Below are 17699 nucleotides of genomic sequence, written 5' to 3'. Positions count from 1 at the left end.
ATAAGATTTATAACACTATAGCATATTACTTTAGAGGTTTTTATAGGTTTTACGCCATTTGCATATCCTGTTTGAAATATATTTTAAAGTGAGCACAATCTTTCTAAATCTGGAACTAGACTTACAGATTCTGTAAAAAATAAAACACCTTCCTCTCACCAAGCCTCACCAGAGCTACTAGCTGCAAAACACTTTTCAAAGCCTGATGCTGATCATCCACTCTGGGCTCACTTCACATTCACACCCTCCAGTTACAGATACAAGACCTTATTTTGTTGAAAGGCCAAACAAAGGTTGGTTCCACTCCATGTGCACAGGAAATTGATACCATACTGATATTATAGCCCTTTTATGAATCCCGTTCTTCTGGTGACACTAAAAAAGAAAGAAAGCTACCTTAGCTGCTCCCTTATTCACGAGGGGTCGCCACAGCGGGTAGCTCTGATGATAGTGTTCCTTTCTAATTATGTAAGTGTAGCTTTCTGTCGGAGGTAGTTATCGCATCACTTTCTTGACAGTATTAATAAGTACTTTTCACTTTTACATCATGGATGGTGAAGAAAAAACATCTTGAAGTGAAAAAAATACAGAATAAATAAAAGTATGTCTTTTTTTTATCTGATTAAATATACAAAATGTCAAAATCAGGTATAGTTTTAGACTGTTTTTTCATACACTTCTGTGGAAGACTCTTAAGTCATCCTTCATGTCTTTATATTTTGCTAACAAGGAGCCAGAATATATATTTTTAAACTGGTGTAGAACATATTTCTTCAGGTTTTCTTTGACTCATTTTCACTCCAACCCTTGTATCTGGACATTTTCAGATGAATTTTGTTTGATTGTTAAGCCACTTAACACTGACTTACAAATCATTCAAGCATAAAAGGAAATTGGACAAATGGAGGACAAAAAAGGGGGTAACTACAACACATGAATACTATCTGAAAGTCATTTCCTCAAGAAATAGGAAAAATTCCAGTAAAGAACTGACTGATGCATCTGGTTAATCAGTTGATCCATGTACTGTCTGTAAAAGCCTCTCCAGAAATGGTCTCAGTGGAAGGGAGGCTGTGAAGAAGACATTCTTAAGAAATGGAAACAGGGAAAAAAGAAATTTGAAATCTCTGGTTTAGATCATTGTCAATATGATTGCAGGAGGTCAGGAGGTCAGGAGGAAAGAGGTAAAACATGGAGCAGCTTCCGTTATGATTTGGGGTAAAATTTCAGCCAGTGGCAAGGCTGTGGGAAGTAGGGGTGCTGGGGATGCATCATGCCAAATGCAAAAAATAGATACATAAAGGTTTTGACTGCTGTGTCTTAAGATACCTTATAGTTGGAAGATACTGTGAGGTTTCTAGTACACTTCACCCCCAGCTGTGCTCATGCACACACACGCATGAGTGTGCATAACACCCTCAATTCCAAGGACTTTTCCACAGCTCTGGCCAGTGGAGATCTTGTCAAAACTGATGGAATTATGAACAAAAAAAAGTTCAGTCAGATTTTGATCCATCATGCACTAGTATCTGAAAAGAACTTGACTGGCAACGGCTTAATTTTTTCAGCATGTCAATGATCTCACTGTCATTGCAGTAAAAGCATACCTGGCTAGAAAAACACATAATGGAACACTATCAGTCATAGACTGGCCTCCTTAGAGCCCAGCCCTCAACAGTATTAAAGCAGCGTGGGATCATCTTGACAGAGAATAAAAAAAAAAGGCAGCTGACATCCAAAGAAGAGCGTGAATGTCCTTCAAGAAGCCTGGGGAACTATTCCTGAGGACTACCTAAAGATATGACAAGCTGGCCTGAGAGAGTTCACGCTGTGTTGAAGAAGAAAGGTGGTCATACCAAATACTGACATCCAAGCTCATAAGAATTGCGCCAACTCTGTTTCTGCCTTATATACTGATATACTATGTTTCCACGTATTTTTGCACACTTCATCACCATTTCTTTTTCCCTAGCAAAATCATAAGAATTGAGGGGTAGTCTGAGACCTTTGTATAGTACAAATCTTTTGCCCATTACATGCTATATACTGATGCAGTCATTGTTATGTTCCAGAATGCTGCCAAAACAAAGTTGAAATGTTCTGTAGAATATGAAAACAATAGATGCAATCATTTGCAAATAATTTGCACCTTATCTTTAGTTAATTTAGTTTCAAATATTGTTTCAAATATTGAAACAAAAGAAATTCATTTTGTTCATTTTATTTAATAAAAAAAAAGAAGCTAATTTTAAATTTGACAGTACCAACATTCATGTATGCTGATGCTGGTGGAGTCCAAAGGTGATCCTCAGCCAGACCATGTTTTCATGTCTATGAATTGTAAATTGTTTGGGGTGAATGACTCACCGAATGGTTGGTCTGCACCATAGTCTGCCTCTGCCATTTGAATCCATCTGCTCAGTGGTCATTCATCACCCAGTGATTTCCACTTCAGAATGGTGCCTGTTTTAAATGCAGTGCTGCCTCAGAGTTCGAAGATCACGGCCATTCATTACTAGTTTCAGCCTTATCCCTTTCAGCCTTATTTCTGGATTCTCTGAATTTTTAAATACTATTTACCACAGATGCCAAAATCCTATTTTGTCAAGTATTTTCCCATGCACCGTTTCAATAGTCATGTCCTAGATAGAATAGAAAGTAATATCCTCTGTTTTTCTTTTTATGCCAAATCATCTTAATTATCTAATTAAAGTTACTGTGTGTAAAAATGTCACCACTAGATGTCAATAGATTGCAGATTGGTGTTAACTGAGTTCTGTTTTCTTACCTTGCCCAATTCGAGTGCATTATCCCAGCTATGGTGGCTCCTATTAGGACAAACTTAGACTGTGCACAGACTGTACGGCATAAGAGCTGGGCTGAGACTAGCCAGTGTATTTGTACTGCTGTCTGGACCGAATCTGGATCAACCCTAGATTTGTTCCTTGACTGTGCAGGCTGTCTATCCTCTGTTTACGTCAGCTGCCAATGCCGGATGAGAAGCATCCACCTTTATTTACTCTGTTGGAAACTGTAAAACCTTGTGACAGGAGTCCAGTACGAGTCCAATATGAGTCAGAGACGCTCATTCTGACCGATGACAAGGATACTGAGGTGAACTGAGGATATGCTGAACTTTTCTGTCAGTAAGACTGCTGTTCTTGCTGCTCGTAGCTACTGTTAGTGGACTTTTTGGACACTCAAACCTAATATTAGCTGGCATAATGCTAGCTTAAAACCAGCTGTTGTTGTATAGCCAGCTCTTGTCATCTGTCCAGAAATGGTTGCATGTCTAATCTGCTCTTCTTTGCCTTTGGTGTACTATTTATAAGGGTGGTCTCTAGCCACATTAAGTTAAAAAAAAAAGACTTATTCCATCAAATACGATTAGTTGGAAGGGACATGTCCTTTTTGGCTGCTGCGTTTAAATTTAATGAGGAAAATGGTGGCTTCCACAAACCCGTGCCTGCTCCTATTATATGTGTTTTTTAATAGTTTATTTAATAAGATAAGATAAGATAAGACTTTATTGATCCCACGCCTGGAAAATTTTTGCGTTAGCTCAGCTCAGGTACAGATATCAGAAGGAAAATACAAAAAATACAAATAAAATACAAACAAATAAAAATAAGTAAGATAATACACTATATACAACGGTAGCATACACAGTATGTGATTATGGATATGGTTGTGGAAATATCCAAGACATAAACTATATAGCTTAACATAACTATTCTACCACTACTATTCCTATGCATAGACATGTACATGCACACGCACATGTACACACTTGAGACAGCATCAGTTTGTTGGGAGATGTAATTACACACTAATCTAAGTATATTTGTGAGCATAATATCTTTTTTCCTATTAAATAACCTAAATAAAAATTACTAACTGCACCTTTAAATGGTTGTAAGCTACTCCATTAAATGTGTTTTTTTTTTTTTTGCATAAACACAAATTATTCTGTTTTTTATTACCCTCTTACTACTTCCTGAGGTTTAATGTGATTTGTTGTGTTTGTACAATTTTTAATGACTGCATGATTGTAGTTATATTAATTCTTTTACACATCCTCGCGGCTTTGTTTTTTTAGACAAACCAAGGGGTGTACAGTACAGTTCAACTAGAGTTAAATGTCACAGATGTGAAACTGATAGCTTAAAAGGTCTATCTAATTATGCAGCCAGTAATGCAAATCATTATTGTAGTGCATTAAATATTAATCTGTTTTTTATTTATAGAAATTGTTTCTTCTTCATCATCATCAATTGTTTGGTAATGCCTTAGAAGTTTCCCCTTTTGCTTAAAACACCAGCAGCAGCAGTTGGAATAATGAGAGCAGACAAAGCAATAAAATACAGAGTAGTTACGGCAATAAAATTATATAACTCTAATATTTTTAATTAAGTCACACATTTAAGTACAATCTTCCACCAGTGTTTATTGCTTTAATTTCTATAGCAGCACATTCAAGTGTTGTTTAATAGCTGGAGAGGATTGCCTCTCTGCCCTTCACAACTTACTCAAAAGGGATCTGTTTTGCATTACGACCACTATTTCTACAGGTGAAAAGTGAAAGAAATGTGTTCCTCAGCTTTGACTCAAAAGAGAAGACCCTCTTTAAAATTTATTGCTATACCAAACCTCCAGGGATTGTTTGTTTCATTTCATCTGTACTGCAGTCACAGACACAGTCATACCAACAGGGGTTTTGTGTGTGTCTCTCTGTGTGTGTGTGGCTGGCTCAGACTTGGCAGCTGTTTGTCAGTGTGTTTATGTGTGTGTATGTGTGTTATGGGGCTGTCAAGGTGTATGAGCCCGATGGGGGTTGTGGACAGAAACAGAGAATAGCGAAGGTTCACGTAGCTGTCACACTCTGCTTCCTACATGACAAAGACTGCCAAAGCCTCCATCCCTTTGCTCTTTCCTTACTTTACCGACCCTTCCTTTCTCATTCTTCTTCCTTTCGTCTTCTCTTCCCCCCTCATCCTTTCTCTTTCCCCATCCAATGTCTTTTCTCTCCCACCATTGCCGCTGGTCTCTTCCTCTGTTAGTCCACTCTTTATCTCTGTCATCCCTTCGCGTTCGTTCAATTTCTGCTTCAGTTCATTCTTCTCTTTATCTCTCGGCTCCTCTCCCGAGTCCACTGCTTTGTCTCTGTATGTCTCGCTCCTCATGCTTTTTTTTTTCTTTCAAGCAGACAGAGAGCATTTTTCTGTCATCAGCATATCTCCATCCACAATTCTTTAGAGCACTCAGTCAAATACTGAAATGCAAGTGGGCAGTCACTTGTCATTTGTTTTGATTCTTTCCCCCAGACGTTCGCATTTTCACTGTCACTCAAATCCCCCCACACACTCAAAGACACACCGGTGCCCGTCGAGTTTTACTTAAAAGCACTGGGTTTGTAAAAAGCTCAGCTTATTTCAAAAACACAGATGATCTGTTCAAACTTTACAGTTACATTTTTTGTAAAAAGTGCATTTAATATTGGGTTCATGTTCCCCTAAGCACACCAGCTTATTAGTGAGTATGGGTTGTATTAAGTCACTTTCATGGCTCATTGCCTACATTCATTGCTGTTATTGAGGTTTGACTATTTGCAGGTGTTTTACTCTTACATTGGTTACTGTTTGAAAAGTAAAGCACATGTTTTTTTGTGCACAGGTGGGTTTTCTTGCTACTTTGTAGGTGTAGTTTTTCCAATTGTGTGAAAGCTACTAAGAAGGAAATTTAAAGTACAGTTGGAGGAATATTATAAATAGGGATGGGTATCGTTTAGGTTTTATCCGATACCGGTGCCAAATCGGTACTTTTGAAACGGTGCCGGTGCTCAAACGGTGCTCAAACCGGTGCTTAAAGAATGGAGAACACAAAATTGGTCCAAAACCCTCTCATATTCAGCTGGTTTTGTAAAAAGATAACAATGTTAGCCTTTTCTGCAGCTATGGGGCATATATGGTATCACTCTTAGCTGGAAGCAGTGCTTAAACAATGGAAAAAAATACAAACTTTGTCCAAAAACCTCTCATGTTTAGCTGTTTCCCTCTTTTTCTTTGGTCATTTTAGCCTTTTTGGCCAGGGTGAAGGGAGTATCTGCCATCAAACAAGAAGACAGCCGCATGTAGCTATGATGGTGTTTGCTAGTTCACCTTACATGCATTAATGTAATAACGTGGTTAGCCTACTCAACATAAATTACACACGAACAACATTAAGCTACTCACGCAGAGAAGAACGGCTGCTGCTGCCATCAAATACGGCGCATTTCTCGGCTTTAAAAAAAAAACAAAACGCTATGCGTCGCCAGGTGTTTCATCGGATTCTTGGTGTTACTTCCTTTGACAGTATCAGCTTGTAAGGAAGAGGACTCCCTTACTGCATTTATTTATATTGTATTGTCTTTATAGCACTTTAGAGCACACCTTTCACTTTATTAAAAGCACCTTATCAAGCACTTTATGTAGCATTGCACTTTAAGCATGGATTTGCACACAAGAAGTTTAAATATTTATTGACTATTTATTGGGAATTTTAAAATCTGTTGGTAGCCTTGTTTCAGATCCTGCACAGCTGCTCCTCATCAAGGAATGTGGTGGTTGTCTGTCAGGAGAGAAGAATGGTGATTGAGATTGTGATTAAGGTTTACCAATAAGGAAAACTAAGGCAAATGTGTGTGTGAAATCTAGGGATAAAAGTGGTGCAAATAAGTGTTTGTAAGTTAATGATTACTCACCTTTCTTGCCTGTGTCCTCTTCAAGGTGTTTGGGCAAATGTTTCCCCGGGGGTCCAGACACCATTTAAAGGTTCCGGGAGAGTCCATTGGTAAAGAGAGTGTGGTGAATCTTTTTGTGCTTGGGTTTCTGGGTTTTTATAATATTGGGTTTGGTGTAACATTAAAGTGTGAAATATTTATTAATATGTAAATGTGAAGATGTATTTATGTATTTATTTATTCTTATTGATATATTGTATACTGTGGTGGAAGGTTGGGATTTAAGAATTTACCTGAGAGTGGAATAATGGTTAAGTCTGTGACAGCTGAACATATTTAAGGCTGCCAGTTGTCATTAGAGGTGGATTTTTTGTGCTGTGAAGAAGCTCGACAAGTTAATTGTTGTAAGGAGAGCCATATAGCAAATAAATACTTTGTTCCACTACACTTGCCTTGGTCTGTCTCACTGTGTTTCCAGCCGCGAAGGGCTGCCCTGTTACACAGCTTAAAGCACTTGTTGCAGGCTGCTGATTTTGCATATTTTGCTGTGAAGTACAGCCAGACTTTTGACCGCTTCGCCTTGGGCATTTTTAATCTGTAGCTCTGCATAAAAGAACGTACGTACCTGGCCCCGCCTACTGTCCTCGGAAACGTAAAATGATTGGCTAGAAGTGTATCACAGCTCAGGAAAAAAAAGCACCGAAATAAAGCACCGAAATGTGCGCTGCTTTTCGGTCTGGTTACTACCGTTTATGTCAGAACCGGTGCCATCATGGCACCGGACACCGGTACCCATCCCTAATTATAAAATATATATCAAGGTGAAGTAATAGATGATCCAAATGAGTAAAATAGAGAAAAACTGTGACCAAGGTGCTAAAGTTGAAGCTTCCAAACAATAGCCAATGTCATGGTGCCTACAGCCATCATTTATATAAAGTCTAAGAACGCAACCTAAAATTTCACTGAAGAAAAACAAATGGATTTGCTGTAAATTTGACTTGTGTTACATTAAACATCAAAGAGCATGCTCCCTATTTCATGTTTTTTTTTAATGTACTTTTACTTCAGTCTTTTGGAGATACAGTAATTTAATAAAAAAGTTTTAAATACGCCCTACTCTCCAAGCAAAACGTGAAATGTGCACTCTCTAAATAAACGTATAACCTTGTGTAACCCTGCATGAGTTAGGCAGTTACAAACTCAGGTGCTTCTGTGAGAGTGGTTGCATCAATTTAGTTTCAGCAGCATCTCCTAGGCAACATAAATAGCATGTGTTATCCCACCAACCTCTTAAAATATGAGAAAAATCCTGTTTGGTGCATGGATATGTGACCTTCAAGTGACACTTTCACTTTCAGCTTTAATCTGTAATTTTGTTTCTTCAAATTGGTAAGAGATGTGCAGGTAAAAGCAGCAGGGGCAATTTTTAAAAGAAACAACCAGCACATTTCGAACTTCAGCTATTTCTGTATTTAACTCGATTTTAAATAGCTAACTGAGAAAACAGGTTTTCAGACACTTTAAATATTGCTGGTTTTCAAAGTCTGAGGTCATGTTTCTCTGCTGGAAAATGGGTTCTGGTGAGAGAAGCAGAAAGGGGAGTTAAACTATCCTGGGATCTTATGAGTGATGGGAAGGTGGAATGTGAGGTGGACCAGCGGATTAATCCAGCATCTTTGTGGTTGTTTTGGGACTGTTGTAGTAAAGAGAAGGCTGAGCTAAGAGGTGAAGCTTTCAATTTACCAGTCCATCTAGATTTCAGACCTCACTGATGGTCATGAGATCTGGGTAATGAGTTTCCTCTGAAGGGTGTATGAGTTCAAAGATAGGCTGGGGAGCTTGAAGTAGAACTGCTGCTCCTCTGTGTTAAAAGGAGCCAGTTGAAGCCGTTTAGGCATCTGGTTAGGATGTCTCCTGGGTGCCTCCCTCTGCAGTGTTTCTGCACATATCCAAGTGGGATGAGATCCCAGGGTAGACCCACAACCCACAGGATAGATTATATATCTCATCTGGATTGGGAGGAATGCTCCAGGAGGAAATGGAAAGTGTTGCTGGGGAGAAGGACATTAGGAATATCCTGCTTAGCCTGCTCCAACCACAACTCAACTTTTGATAAGTAGAAGATGATGAATGGATGTTTGCTGAAGCTTCTGCTTATTTATACCTGTTGATCTCATGGTGTGTGCGAGTTTTTATTTCACTGAATTCCAACTTAAAAATATTTTATGTTATTGACTGGGGCTAGGAGGCATGAATTTCTAGCTTTTGAAAGAGGGCAAAACTGGATTCAATCAAATATTAATCTTTTCAGGTTGGATAAAAGATTCTTAAGGTTTGTGTCTATGTGTGAACAAGATCCACAGTTATAGGGTTGGATCAAATATATATTCATGATTATTTTTCTTGATTAATCTCTTCTTCAATAACACCCCCCCCCCCCAAAAAAAAACAAACAAACAAAAAAAACCCCTGTTAAGCTAGTCCTCTAAATATTTCAGAAGATGACATCTTTAATCTAAAAACTGCTGTCACATAAAATAAGACATCAAGCTGAATTATTATTAATTAATCACAACAGTTGCCCATTTCTACTAATCACGTAATCAAGTCAGTAATGCTTAATTTTGTTTCAGACTCTGCCACATTTCTGCACGCACGCGCACACGTCACACACAACTACACACACAAAAACGTGTCTGTACGTCACTCTCGTCAGACGTGAGCTGCCCGACCAACAATACTTTCACCCCGCCAACAGGATCCTTTGCCATCCTCGTTTTGATCTTCAGACGTGCTTTGTTCTGCTTGACTGAGCTTGTGCAGACCACTTATGCACGCAGGGACACATGCTCCGCATGCACACCAACCCCATACACATGCGTGCGGGCAGCTAGTGGCTGCGTGTTCAGTGGCAATATTATTAATGGGGTGTGTCTAGGCTGTCGTAAACATCTCCCAACAGCACTCAGCGAAAACAGACGCACGGCGACACCCCCGCATCTCCCTCCACTTAAGCAGCCTGAAGATTTCAGCAGAGCACCTTGCCTGGAGCGACTCCACAGTCCCAGTTCCAGCATCTCTCTGTATCTCCTGACCACAAACTGCTCTATAAATCCCGCTTGCATCCACATACAGACAAAATAACACTTCCTCTCTTTCTTTGCTCCATTCTTCCACTCTGTGTCCTTTCTTCCCCTCCCATCTGCTTGGGGTGAAGGTTTGTCTTGATTAGGAGACTCTGTTGGCTGCCTCTTTTATCACTAGCTGTGCAGAAAGGAGCAAACTGGCAGTGGGCAAATGAAAGCCCTCTATCTCCTTCTTATGCTCAACTCCCACCTCACTCACTGGCCCCCGATTTCTTTACTTTTGTTGTTCTTACTTACTTTTTAAAATCTTTTATTCCGTCTCGTGTTTTTTTTCTGTTCTCCCTCTTATTTGTTTTACTTGTCTCATGTTTCCTGTCTGTGTAATTTCCTGTTCTTTCTTTATTTAGCCCCATCCTACTCTCCCTCACTCCTGCAAAATAGCTACTCGAACAAGTGTAGATTCTTTGCATGACTTATTTGTGTAGACGGTGAATCAAGTAGTCATCAAACTGACACGCTCTACATATCAATGAGACCTGCTTTCCCTTCTTCACATTCATGAGTAATGGCTCAGCGCTGTCCCTGGGCTCATTTTGTACAATGCAATGAAGAAAGCACTAGATAATCTCCAGTGAACAAGGACTGTAGAGGAAGTAGGGAACGTGGGAGTGGGGTCTTTCTGAGGTGACACTTTGATTGACAGAGAAATAGTATCAAAGATAGTGTCTGGTCCCAGGTGGCACCCGTACTAGCTTCTATTTATCGTCTGTGTTCCTGTTTGTGCCTGTATCAGTGATATGAGGAGAAAAGAAGTCTGATATGAATCAAATACACAAATGCATGCACCAGCACACAAACGCACACCTACAGTAATATGCGTGGACATAAATAAACATATGTGGTCATGCGTGAGCTCCCAGCGCCAATTCTATCCTAGTAAAGAAAAACCTCCTGGTGACTAAGCTACAATGGGTTAGAGGTTAAATGTTTGATATATCCAATAAATGTGTTGCGCTAGCAGAAATTTCACTTCAAAGTCACCTTCAGAATGTGTATATGTGCAGACGGCATGTGACTAGAATACTGTAAAACTTGCTATAATAGCTAGAATGCTTTATCTCGGCGAACGGCAGAACCTGAGATTTATTGGCGCTGGGACATAATTTCTTTCGGCAGGTCGTCAGCAGAGTTTATTTCTAAAAGTGTTATAATTTACTCCTGTGTGTGCGTATGTGTGTGTGTGTGTGCACATCACTGCAACTCCTACTACTGCTACAGTACTGCAACTTCTTATGTTGCAACTTTTTCCAGTATATGGGGCCATAATAATCACGTAAAGTAATCAGTTACTTGGCCAAAAAACATGAGTTATTGTTGATATAAATGATCAATGGCTACAGCACACAGTGTAATTTGTCTTGTATTAAAGCCTCCAGAAAAGAGTGATATAAGCCCTTTAGACTTTTTTGCAAATAGGGGCAATGCTGTTTACCTTGTAAACAGATATATTATATATTTCTTTGCATACATAAATCTTATTTACAATATTTAAAAGCTTCTATTATTGTTATATTTCTTCTTTTCCAACAGTACCTCAGTGACACGTGCAGAAGGAAAATGCCGGAAAGAAGGAAAAAAATTCAAATTTAGCTGCACATGTTTTCCGTGCACGTCTCTGAAAATATTATGGTTTTTGGGGCAGAAAAATAAAGTGTACCAAGAAAAGAATCACGCACACACATCAATGCCAGACTCTCAGATATAAGCATGCGTAAGCCCACATATTCATGGAGCAGTGTGCAAGAACTTGAATCTGATATCCCCCTGTGGGGGTCATTAGCTATTTTCTGATTGGCAGTGGATTTTTTTTACATGTTTTTTAAATGTTCTTGGAATGTCTGAGCATCAAAGTCCAAAGTGTTCTGACTGGGCAGTCTTGTTAATAATAGATGGTTGAATACTTTTACCCTGGAGCGTTATAAGTTCACACAGTGAATCACCGTGTTATTCTGTCAGTCATGTTGTTTCCTTAGCTACTACATGACTGACTACAGCATTTGAAATGAATCTGTATATATCTATATCTATATGGGTCTCCCATTGCCTTAAATTCACTTTGACCTGCCTTGAACAGTCAACTTGACCAGTGATAGCATAGCAAGGAGGAATGAGCCTTTAAAAATGCATGCATTAGCTAGGACTCTATCCTCACAGCACTGACTCTGGAGAGCAGGATCATGTGGCCCACACCTCATGTGTGGCCTTCCACACATATCCTGTGGATATATACTATAAGCAGTCAAAGAGCTAGACTAGCAAAGGTCAGTAGAAATTTTTAATATATCCCCCAACCCTGAGTTAAAGTCCTGACCTGAATTATTGTTTCAGTGGACCTCTAAGTGTGTGACTACATGAATAAATGTTACTGTTTTATAGAGTTTTGGGGTGTGCATGTGTATGCATGAGTGCTTTTCAACACCTTTCAAGTTGTTTTTTAAAAAACTGGCTTCAAACAACAACCACGGGCCCTCACAAGTGATAAAAACAAGTGTGTGTGTGTGTGTGCTAGTGTCTGTACCTTCAATAGCAAATGGCTTTCCCACAGTAAGCAGTTTGCAGTCTGCATCGATAGAGACCTCATAGTCCAACAGGGCTTTATCCATGATGAATGCATCCAGGGCAGGAGGATCTGTCCTTCACCACCAACAACACACACACGCACACACACACATCACAAGAAGTGAGAGAGTAACATTAATTGAAGACGATTAATCTTCGGTTTTACAAATCAGATTCTGTTTCCACACAATTCCTAAATCTCCAGACCTGCTCAGGAACCTTGGATTTAGGGCTGTTATGCCACTGTGTCATTTATACAGGGGATAAGATTAACTGCATTCTAATACACTATGTAAACACATACATCATTACCTAAACCAACATCCTCTGTCGCGGACTGATAAGGCATTATACACACTGCTGAAGACTTTCCTACTCTGGCAATATCGATCCAATTGACCCTGATTGACCCTTAATTATAGACTGTTCCTCTGTGTGCAGCCTGTGCTGCTGACCATGGTTGGCAGAGGATTAGTTCCAGGAAATAAGGCTCAACAGACAGGGTCTGAATGATAGACCTACACACAGATATGTATATACGTTCGATGCAGAGACTTTCAAAGTGATAATAATGAACAAATAAACTCAGATTTGAAAGACATAAAGAAGACGTGTACAAATATAGTCAGTCCAATGGAAAAATAGACAAGACTGATCAAATTACCTGAAACTTGTTGTTATTCAGGACATTTACCACTAAACACAGGCTGACTTTACAAAGTCTTTGCAGTGCTGGGAAGAAGGAAAGTCTGTTTTTCTCTGTCTAGACCTGTCAAATACTATGCACAGGGAGAAAAGTGAGGATAGAGAGTTCTTTTGGGACTAAAGAGAGTTGGAAGCTACCCGATGCACGGCCTTGGAATAAGAGTTGTGTGTGTGTGTGTGTATTTGAGCATGCCTATAAATATATAGGCATGAGAGTGAGCAGGTACAACTGTAAGCTCTAAGCTTGTGTATGTGCACACGTGTGCACAATTTCCTCTGAGCTTATATGTTTGTGTGCACCTGCATGTGTATCGTGCCTCTCCAGGAGAAGGCTTGGGATTTTTCTTCTTTAAGATTTGACTGCAGTATTGGGGTCAGTAGTTCTGCCAACACAGTATTTTACAGCCTTACTCCAGTTCTCTGCACTGCTGTGACTTCGACTTCTGCTTTGCCTCACACGCAAACAAATGCCGCCTTCATCTTTTCTGTTCTCATCCTCTTTCTCTGAACAAGCGCTTTCTATCTTCCCACTTGAATCACAAAGTCAGCACATGCACCATCTCAGTAGCTCTGCTGGTGCTCTCTGGAGTAGGCATTGTGTCTGAGAACTGTGTGCGTCGTTGTGGTTGTGCTTGGTACAGTACATGGGCAGGATAAAATTATTATTATTATTTTTTTTTTACTATTTTTGTACCCTGTGAATCCAGTCTAGTGTTTTTGATGTGAAGTTTAAGGGGTCTAACGTGGTAAAACGATCCGATTTTACATAAAATAAAATGATAAAGTAAAATGTAAAAACCTGCCTCAAAACAGAATCTTGTGCCCAAACATTTAATCTTTCTCTCATAAGCCCTTTTCTTTATTCAACAGCAAAACTATGAGCGATGAGATGCCACAAAAACTAAATGCGAATACTAAAAGTATTGTCACTCTCATCCTCGATTGCTAGTAATCTGATGGAGAAGCTAAATCCAGAAGACCGCTGAAGGCAAAACAGTTTAGGCTGCCAGAAACCAAAGTGGGTTCATCCTCAACTGCTTAAGGAAAGCCAGCTGGTACGGAAATAACAGATTTGCTAGATGTGGAGGAGTGAAGGACATGTAAAATAAATAAAAAAGTAAATATACAAAAGCAACATAATTTGTGAATAACTAATATAATGAATGACGAGTGTGAACATAGTCTAATTAACTGGTTATTCAGAATGATTATTTCTTGGATTCCTCTGTATGACCTTTTTTCAGCCTTCAGATCATCTTTATAACTTCTGTAATGAGGTTCATTTATTTCATCCACATCCTTTGCATGAACCTTATGAACAGAACTACTTTCTGTCACACTGACTTTTTTTTTACGGTTTTCCATTCATTTTTATTTTCCCCATCACTTAAATTTGTTTTTTAAGTGCAATTTGTTGTAGCTCTTTCTTTTCATTTTCAATGATTTATGTAAAGCATTTTCAATTTCCTTTGTAAATTAAATGCGATACAAAAATAAACTTGTCTTCTGTGCTTGCTTTCATCTGCTTTCTGTCCCCATTCGACATCAGAGTGAATAATTTTTTCTCAGCACTCCCTACATCAGCCTGCCCCTGACCCTTATTCATCCCTCATTAAAAAAATTATTTCTTTCTTTATAAACTACAAGGACTAATGAAATATAATTTATGTGTTTTTACCTCGGTTACACCTTATGCTGAATTGTGTCTAGATAAGGAAAAGCTCATGATTATGCATGGTTTAAATACATGCGGCTAGAGCACTGAGCACTTCTTCATATTTCTGTCGCATGCACTTGCAAAACAGTGTGTTCTCTTAATAAGAAAACGCTGATAAATGGGTTGCACACAACAGCACTGCAGGTGTAAAGAAAGCAGAAATCATCCCCAAAGCAAAACTTACATTAAGCTTGTAGCTTGTTCTTCATAATAATTCAAAATAAATATTTAAGAGAGAGAACGAGTAACATGCAAATTGTTGGTGCAATTAGTAGAACTGTTTTAGGTTAGCAGGAAAGGAAAAGGGTAAAAATGGTTATTTTCAATATTTCAGACAGTGTCCATGGATTTGATTGTTTCTTACTTTAACATGTGTACACCTTCTGGAGTGGTGGGTTGGTTGAAGCGTCTCATGTAGTCGTGCATCTCCGGGAAACTTTTCTTCATGTAATCCTCAGCACTGCTCTCCCTCACTGTACCAAAACGGAAGCCCAGGGACGGATGGTGCAGCTGTGGAGATGGAATAGGAAGGCATGAGTATAAGAGAGGGTGGATATGTAATTTAAGTGATGAATTCAGGTGATATCATCCTATTTAGGAGTTTAGATAAGGTGCTCCCTTATTCCTAAGGCGTTGCTACAGGAGATGGATCTCCGCATTTGATTTGATATCAATTTTTATACCGGATGTCCGTGCTGATGCAACTCTGCAACCCTCACATTTATCCAGGCTTGAGACCAGAAATAGCGTTGGACATCCTGAGCCTGGGTTTTTGTCTCCTTTAGGTCTTGAACCCAGGATCTTTCAGATGCTAAAATAAGTAAAAAATGTACTTGAGCTGATTTTCTTGACTACAGTTTTGATTTAAGTATTTATTTACTTTGATTCCTCTCTTGAATAAGCCCCTTGCTCCACCAGGTGCCACATTTTGCTCTGATTTCAGGGCTGAACAACAAGTTTCCTTGAAGGATGGGAAACAGTGTATATACCAGGCTTTAAGGTATGTTTTCTCATATTGGTGAGTATGTGAGAAGTGCTACCCAGTCAGCAGTGACATCTATATTAAAGCCCAGCAATTTTAAAGGAGGCAGTGCACACAATGGATCAACTGCCATGGGTGTGTTTCTTGCACAAAACACAACAAACAACACACCACTGCATCCATTTAAATAATGGGTTTACTGCATTTTGCTGGGGCGGAACACAGCCCTATTGTCGGCAGTGGGTCTCCAGTGGGAGTGGAAGAAAGTATTTTTCCCTTATTAAAATTAAGTCTTGGTTGGATAGTTTGTTATATAGATATTGTGCATATTCAAGGCCTGAATACAATAAATTCTGCATAACTTTAATTGTCTGTTTTAATTTACCCTTGCCATTACCGGTATAGTTTGGGCGGGAAGCTTTTAAAGTTATTGTTTGATTTATGTACCGTTTTAACTGTGGGCTGGGAACCTGCCTCAGTGAATTTCCTTTGATAGGCTTTCTTCGATGCATATTGATGTTTGGAAACAACAACAATTTTGGTTCTCCAAAACTCCCAGCTCCCATTTTGATCATCTTTAGCCCAAGAGAGGGCAGCTATCACGATGGGGCACATATTAAATTCACAGTACTCCTGAACTCCCTACAGAGTTTAGGGAAATGGAAAGCAATAAGCCTTCACAAATATTTCACTGTCTTCTCATTAGTTCATCCTTGTGTAAGATTATTATGCGTGTGAATATATGTGTAGCACGCTAACATTTCTGGAGTGGCATGTTTGTGACCTCGAAAGTGGTCTAACCTTGTCATCGTGAATTCCGGAAACCTGCTCGAACGTCTTCTCCCCCACCATTACTGCAGCAAGGTTGGCCGTATAGCTGGACAGCACCAGTAAACAGAAGATAGCCCAAAGGTTCATCAAGAAGCGTCCTGTCCAGCATTTAGGGGTCTGTAGAGTGGAGACGTATGACAGGTGAAACTTGAGTTTGGCTTACCTTTGACAGAAACTAGGTTTGAAAACATATATGTGAGAAAGGACAAAAGCAAAAAAAAGAAAAAGTGTTTAAAAAGGTCCTTTCAAATGTGTCCCAGCTTCAGATATGTACCCTCTTCATCCAGTTCTGCTCCCCAAGGAAAGGCAATCCCATTTATTAAAACAGAGCAAAAGAACATCTAATGCAAAACACAAAATCTAACAAAATGTGACTGTTAGTGTGACACGTCAAAAATATCTCTCCGTGAAATTGGCTGCTTCGGGGAATGAATCCACCTGAACACTGTGATCATTTATTTATTCCACCAATTAAAATCCACTTAAAAGAAGAAAAGAGATGAATTTCCAGTGTTGTAAGGGCTCGGGATTAATTAGATATGTAATTATACAAACAAGGTTGTAACCCATTATAAAGGTTTTTGAAGTGTTTCAGAACTCTTTGCACAATTAATTGGGGAATTCAAAAGGGAGAAACAGAGAATGGCGTGCACAATACAAGCATAAATTGTTGTCGTTCTATTTGTTGTGAGCTTTTTGTTCTATAAGCCTGTCGCACTAATAATAACGGCAGAGTTACAAGTGGAAATTTTGACTGAGGAGCATCTTAAATAATTTTTTTTAACATTATCATTACCCTTATGCCCTCGAATTGCAGTGTAGCAGTGACAATCTTAAAACATGGATTCAGAGAGTCACAGTTTCATGTTTAACAAACCTAAGGAACCACTGCCATTAACCTGCAGTGTGGAGCCAACGGTCAGGACAAAGTTTTATCAGTCCTTAGCCACACGTAATTAGCTGCTTAATAACTTGGTCAAAACTCATGTTGTCTAGATACTCTCAATTCACTTCACAGCTCAGGATGAAAGTCTT

At 39.2% G+C, this 17699-nt stretch overlaps 1 protein-coding gene across 2 annotated transcripts in view; it reads right to left on the bottom strand.

Moving 5' to 3' along the window:
• Positions 1 to 17699, bottom strand: part of LOC146552183 (glutamate receptor ionotropic, NMDA 3B-like) — a 94956-nt gene that overhangs the window by 8858 nt on the left and 68399 nt on the right. For both annotated transcript variants that reach the window (XM_085256772.1, XM_085256773.1), the window contains exons 6-8: positions 16635 to 16781; positions 15216 to 15361; positions 12389 to 12504 (exon numbers count right to left, since the gene is read on the bottom strand). In XM_085256772.1, coding sequence (XP_085112898.1) covers positions 12389 to 12504; positions 15216 to 15361; positions 16635 to 16781 — 409 coding nt within the window. The remainder of the gene's footprint in view (positions 1 to 12388; positions 12505 to 15215; positions 15362 to 16634; positions 16782 to 17699) is intronic.

Source organism: Mchenga conophoros, linkage group LG19, assembly GCF_057382185.1.
Source record: "Mchenga conophoros isolate Kocher_MC1m ecotype Shallow Benthic linkage group LG19, M_conophoros_male_GT1.1, whole genome shotgun sequence".
NCBI lineage: Eukaryota > Metazoa > Chordata > Actinopteri > Cichliformes > Cichlidae > Mchenga > Mchenga conophoros.
Note: the sequence above shows the minus strand (reverse complement) of the source record. Positions and strands in the feature narration are given on the sequence as shown.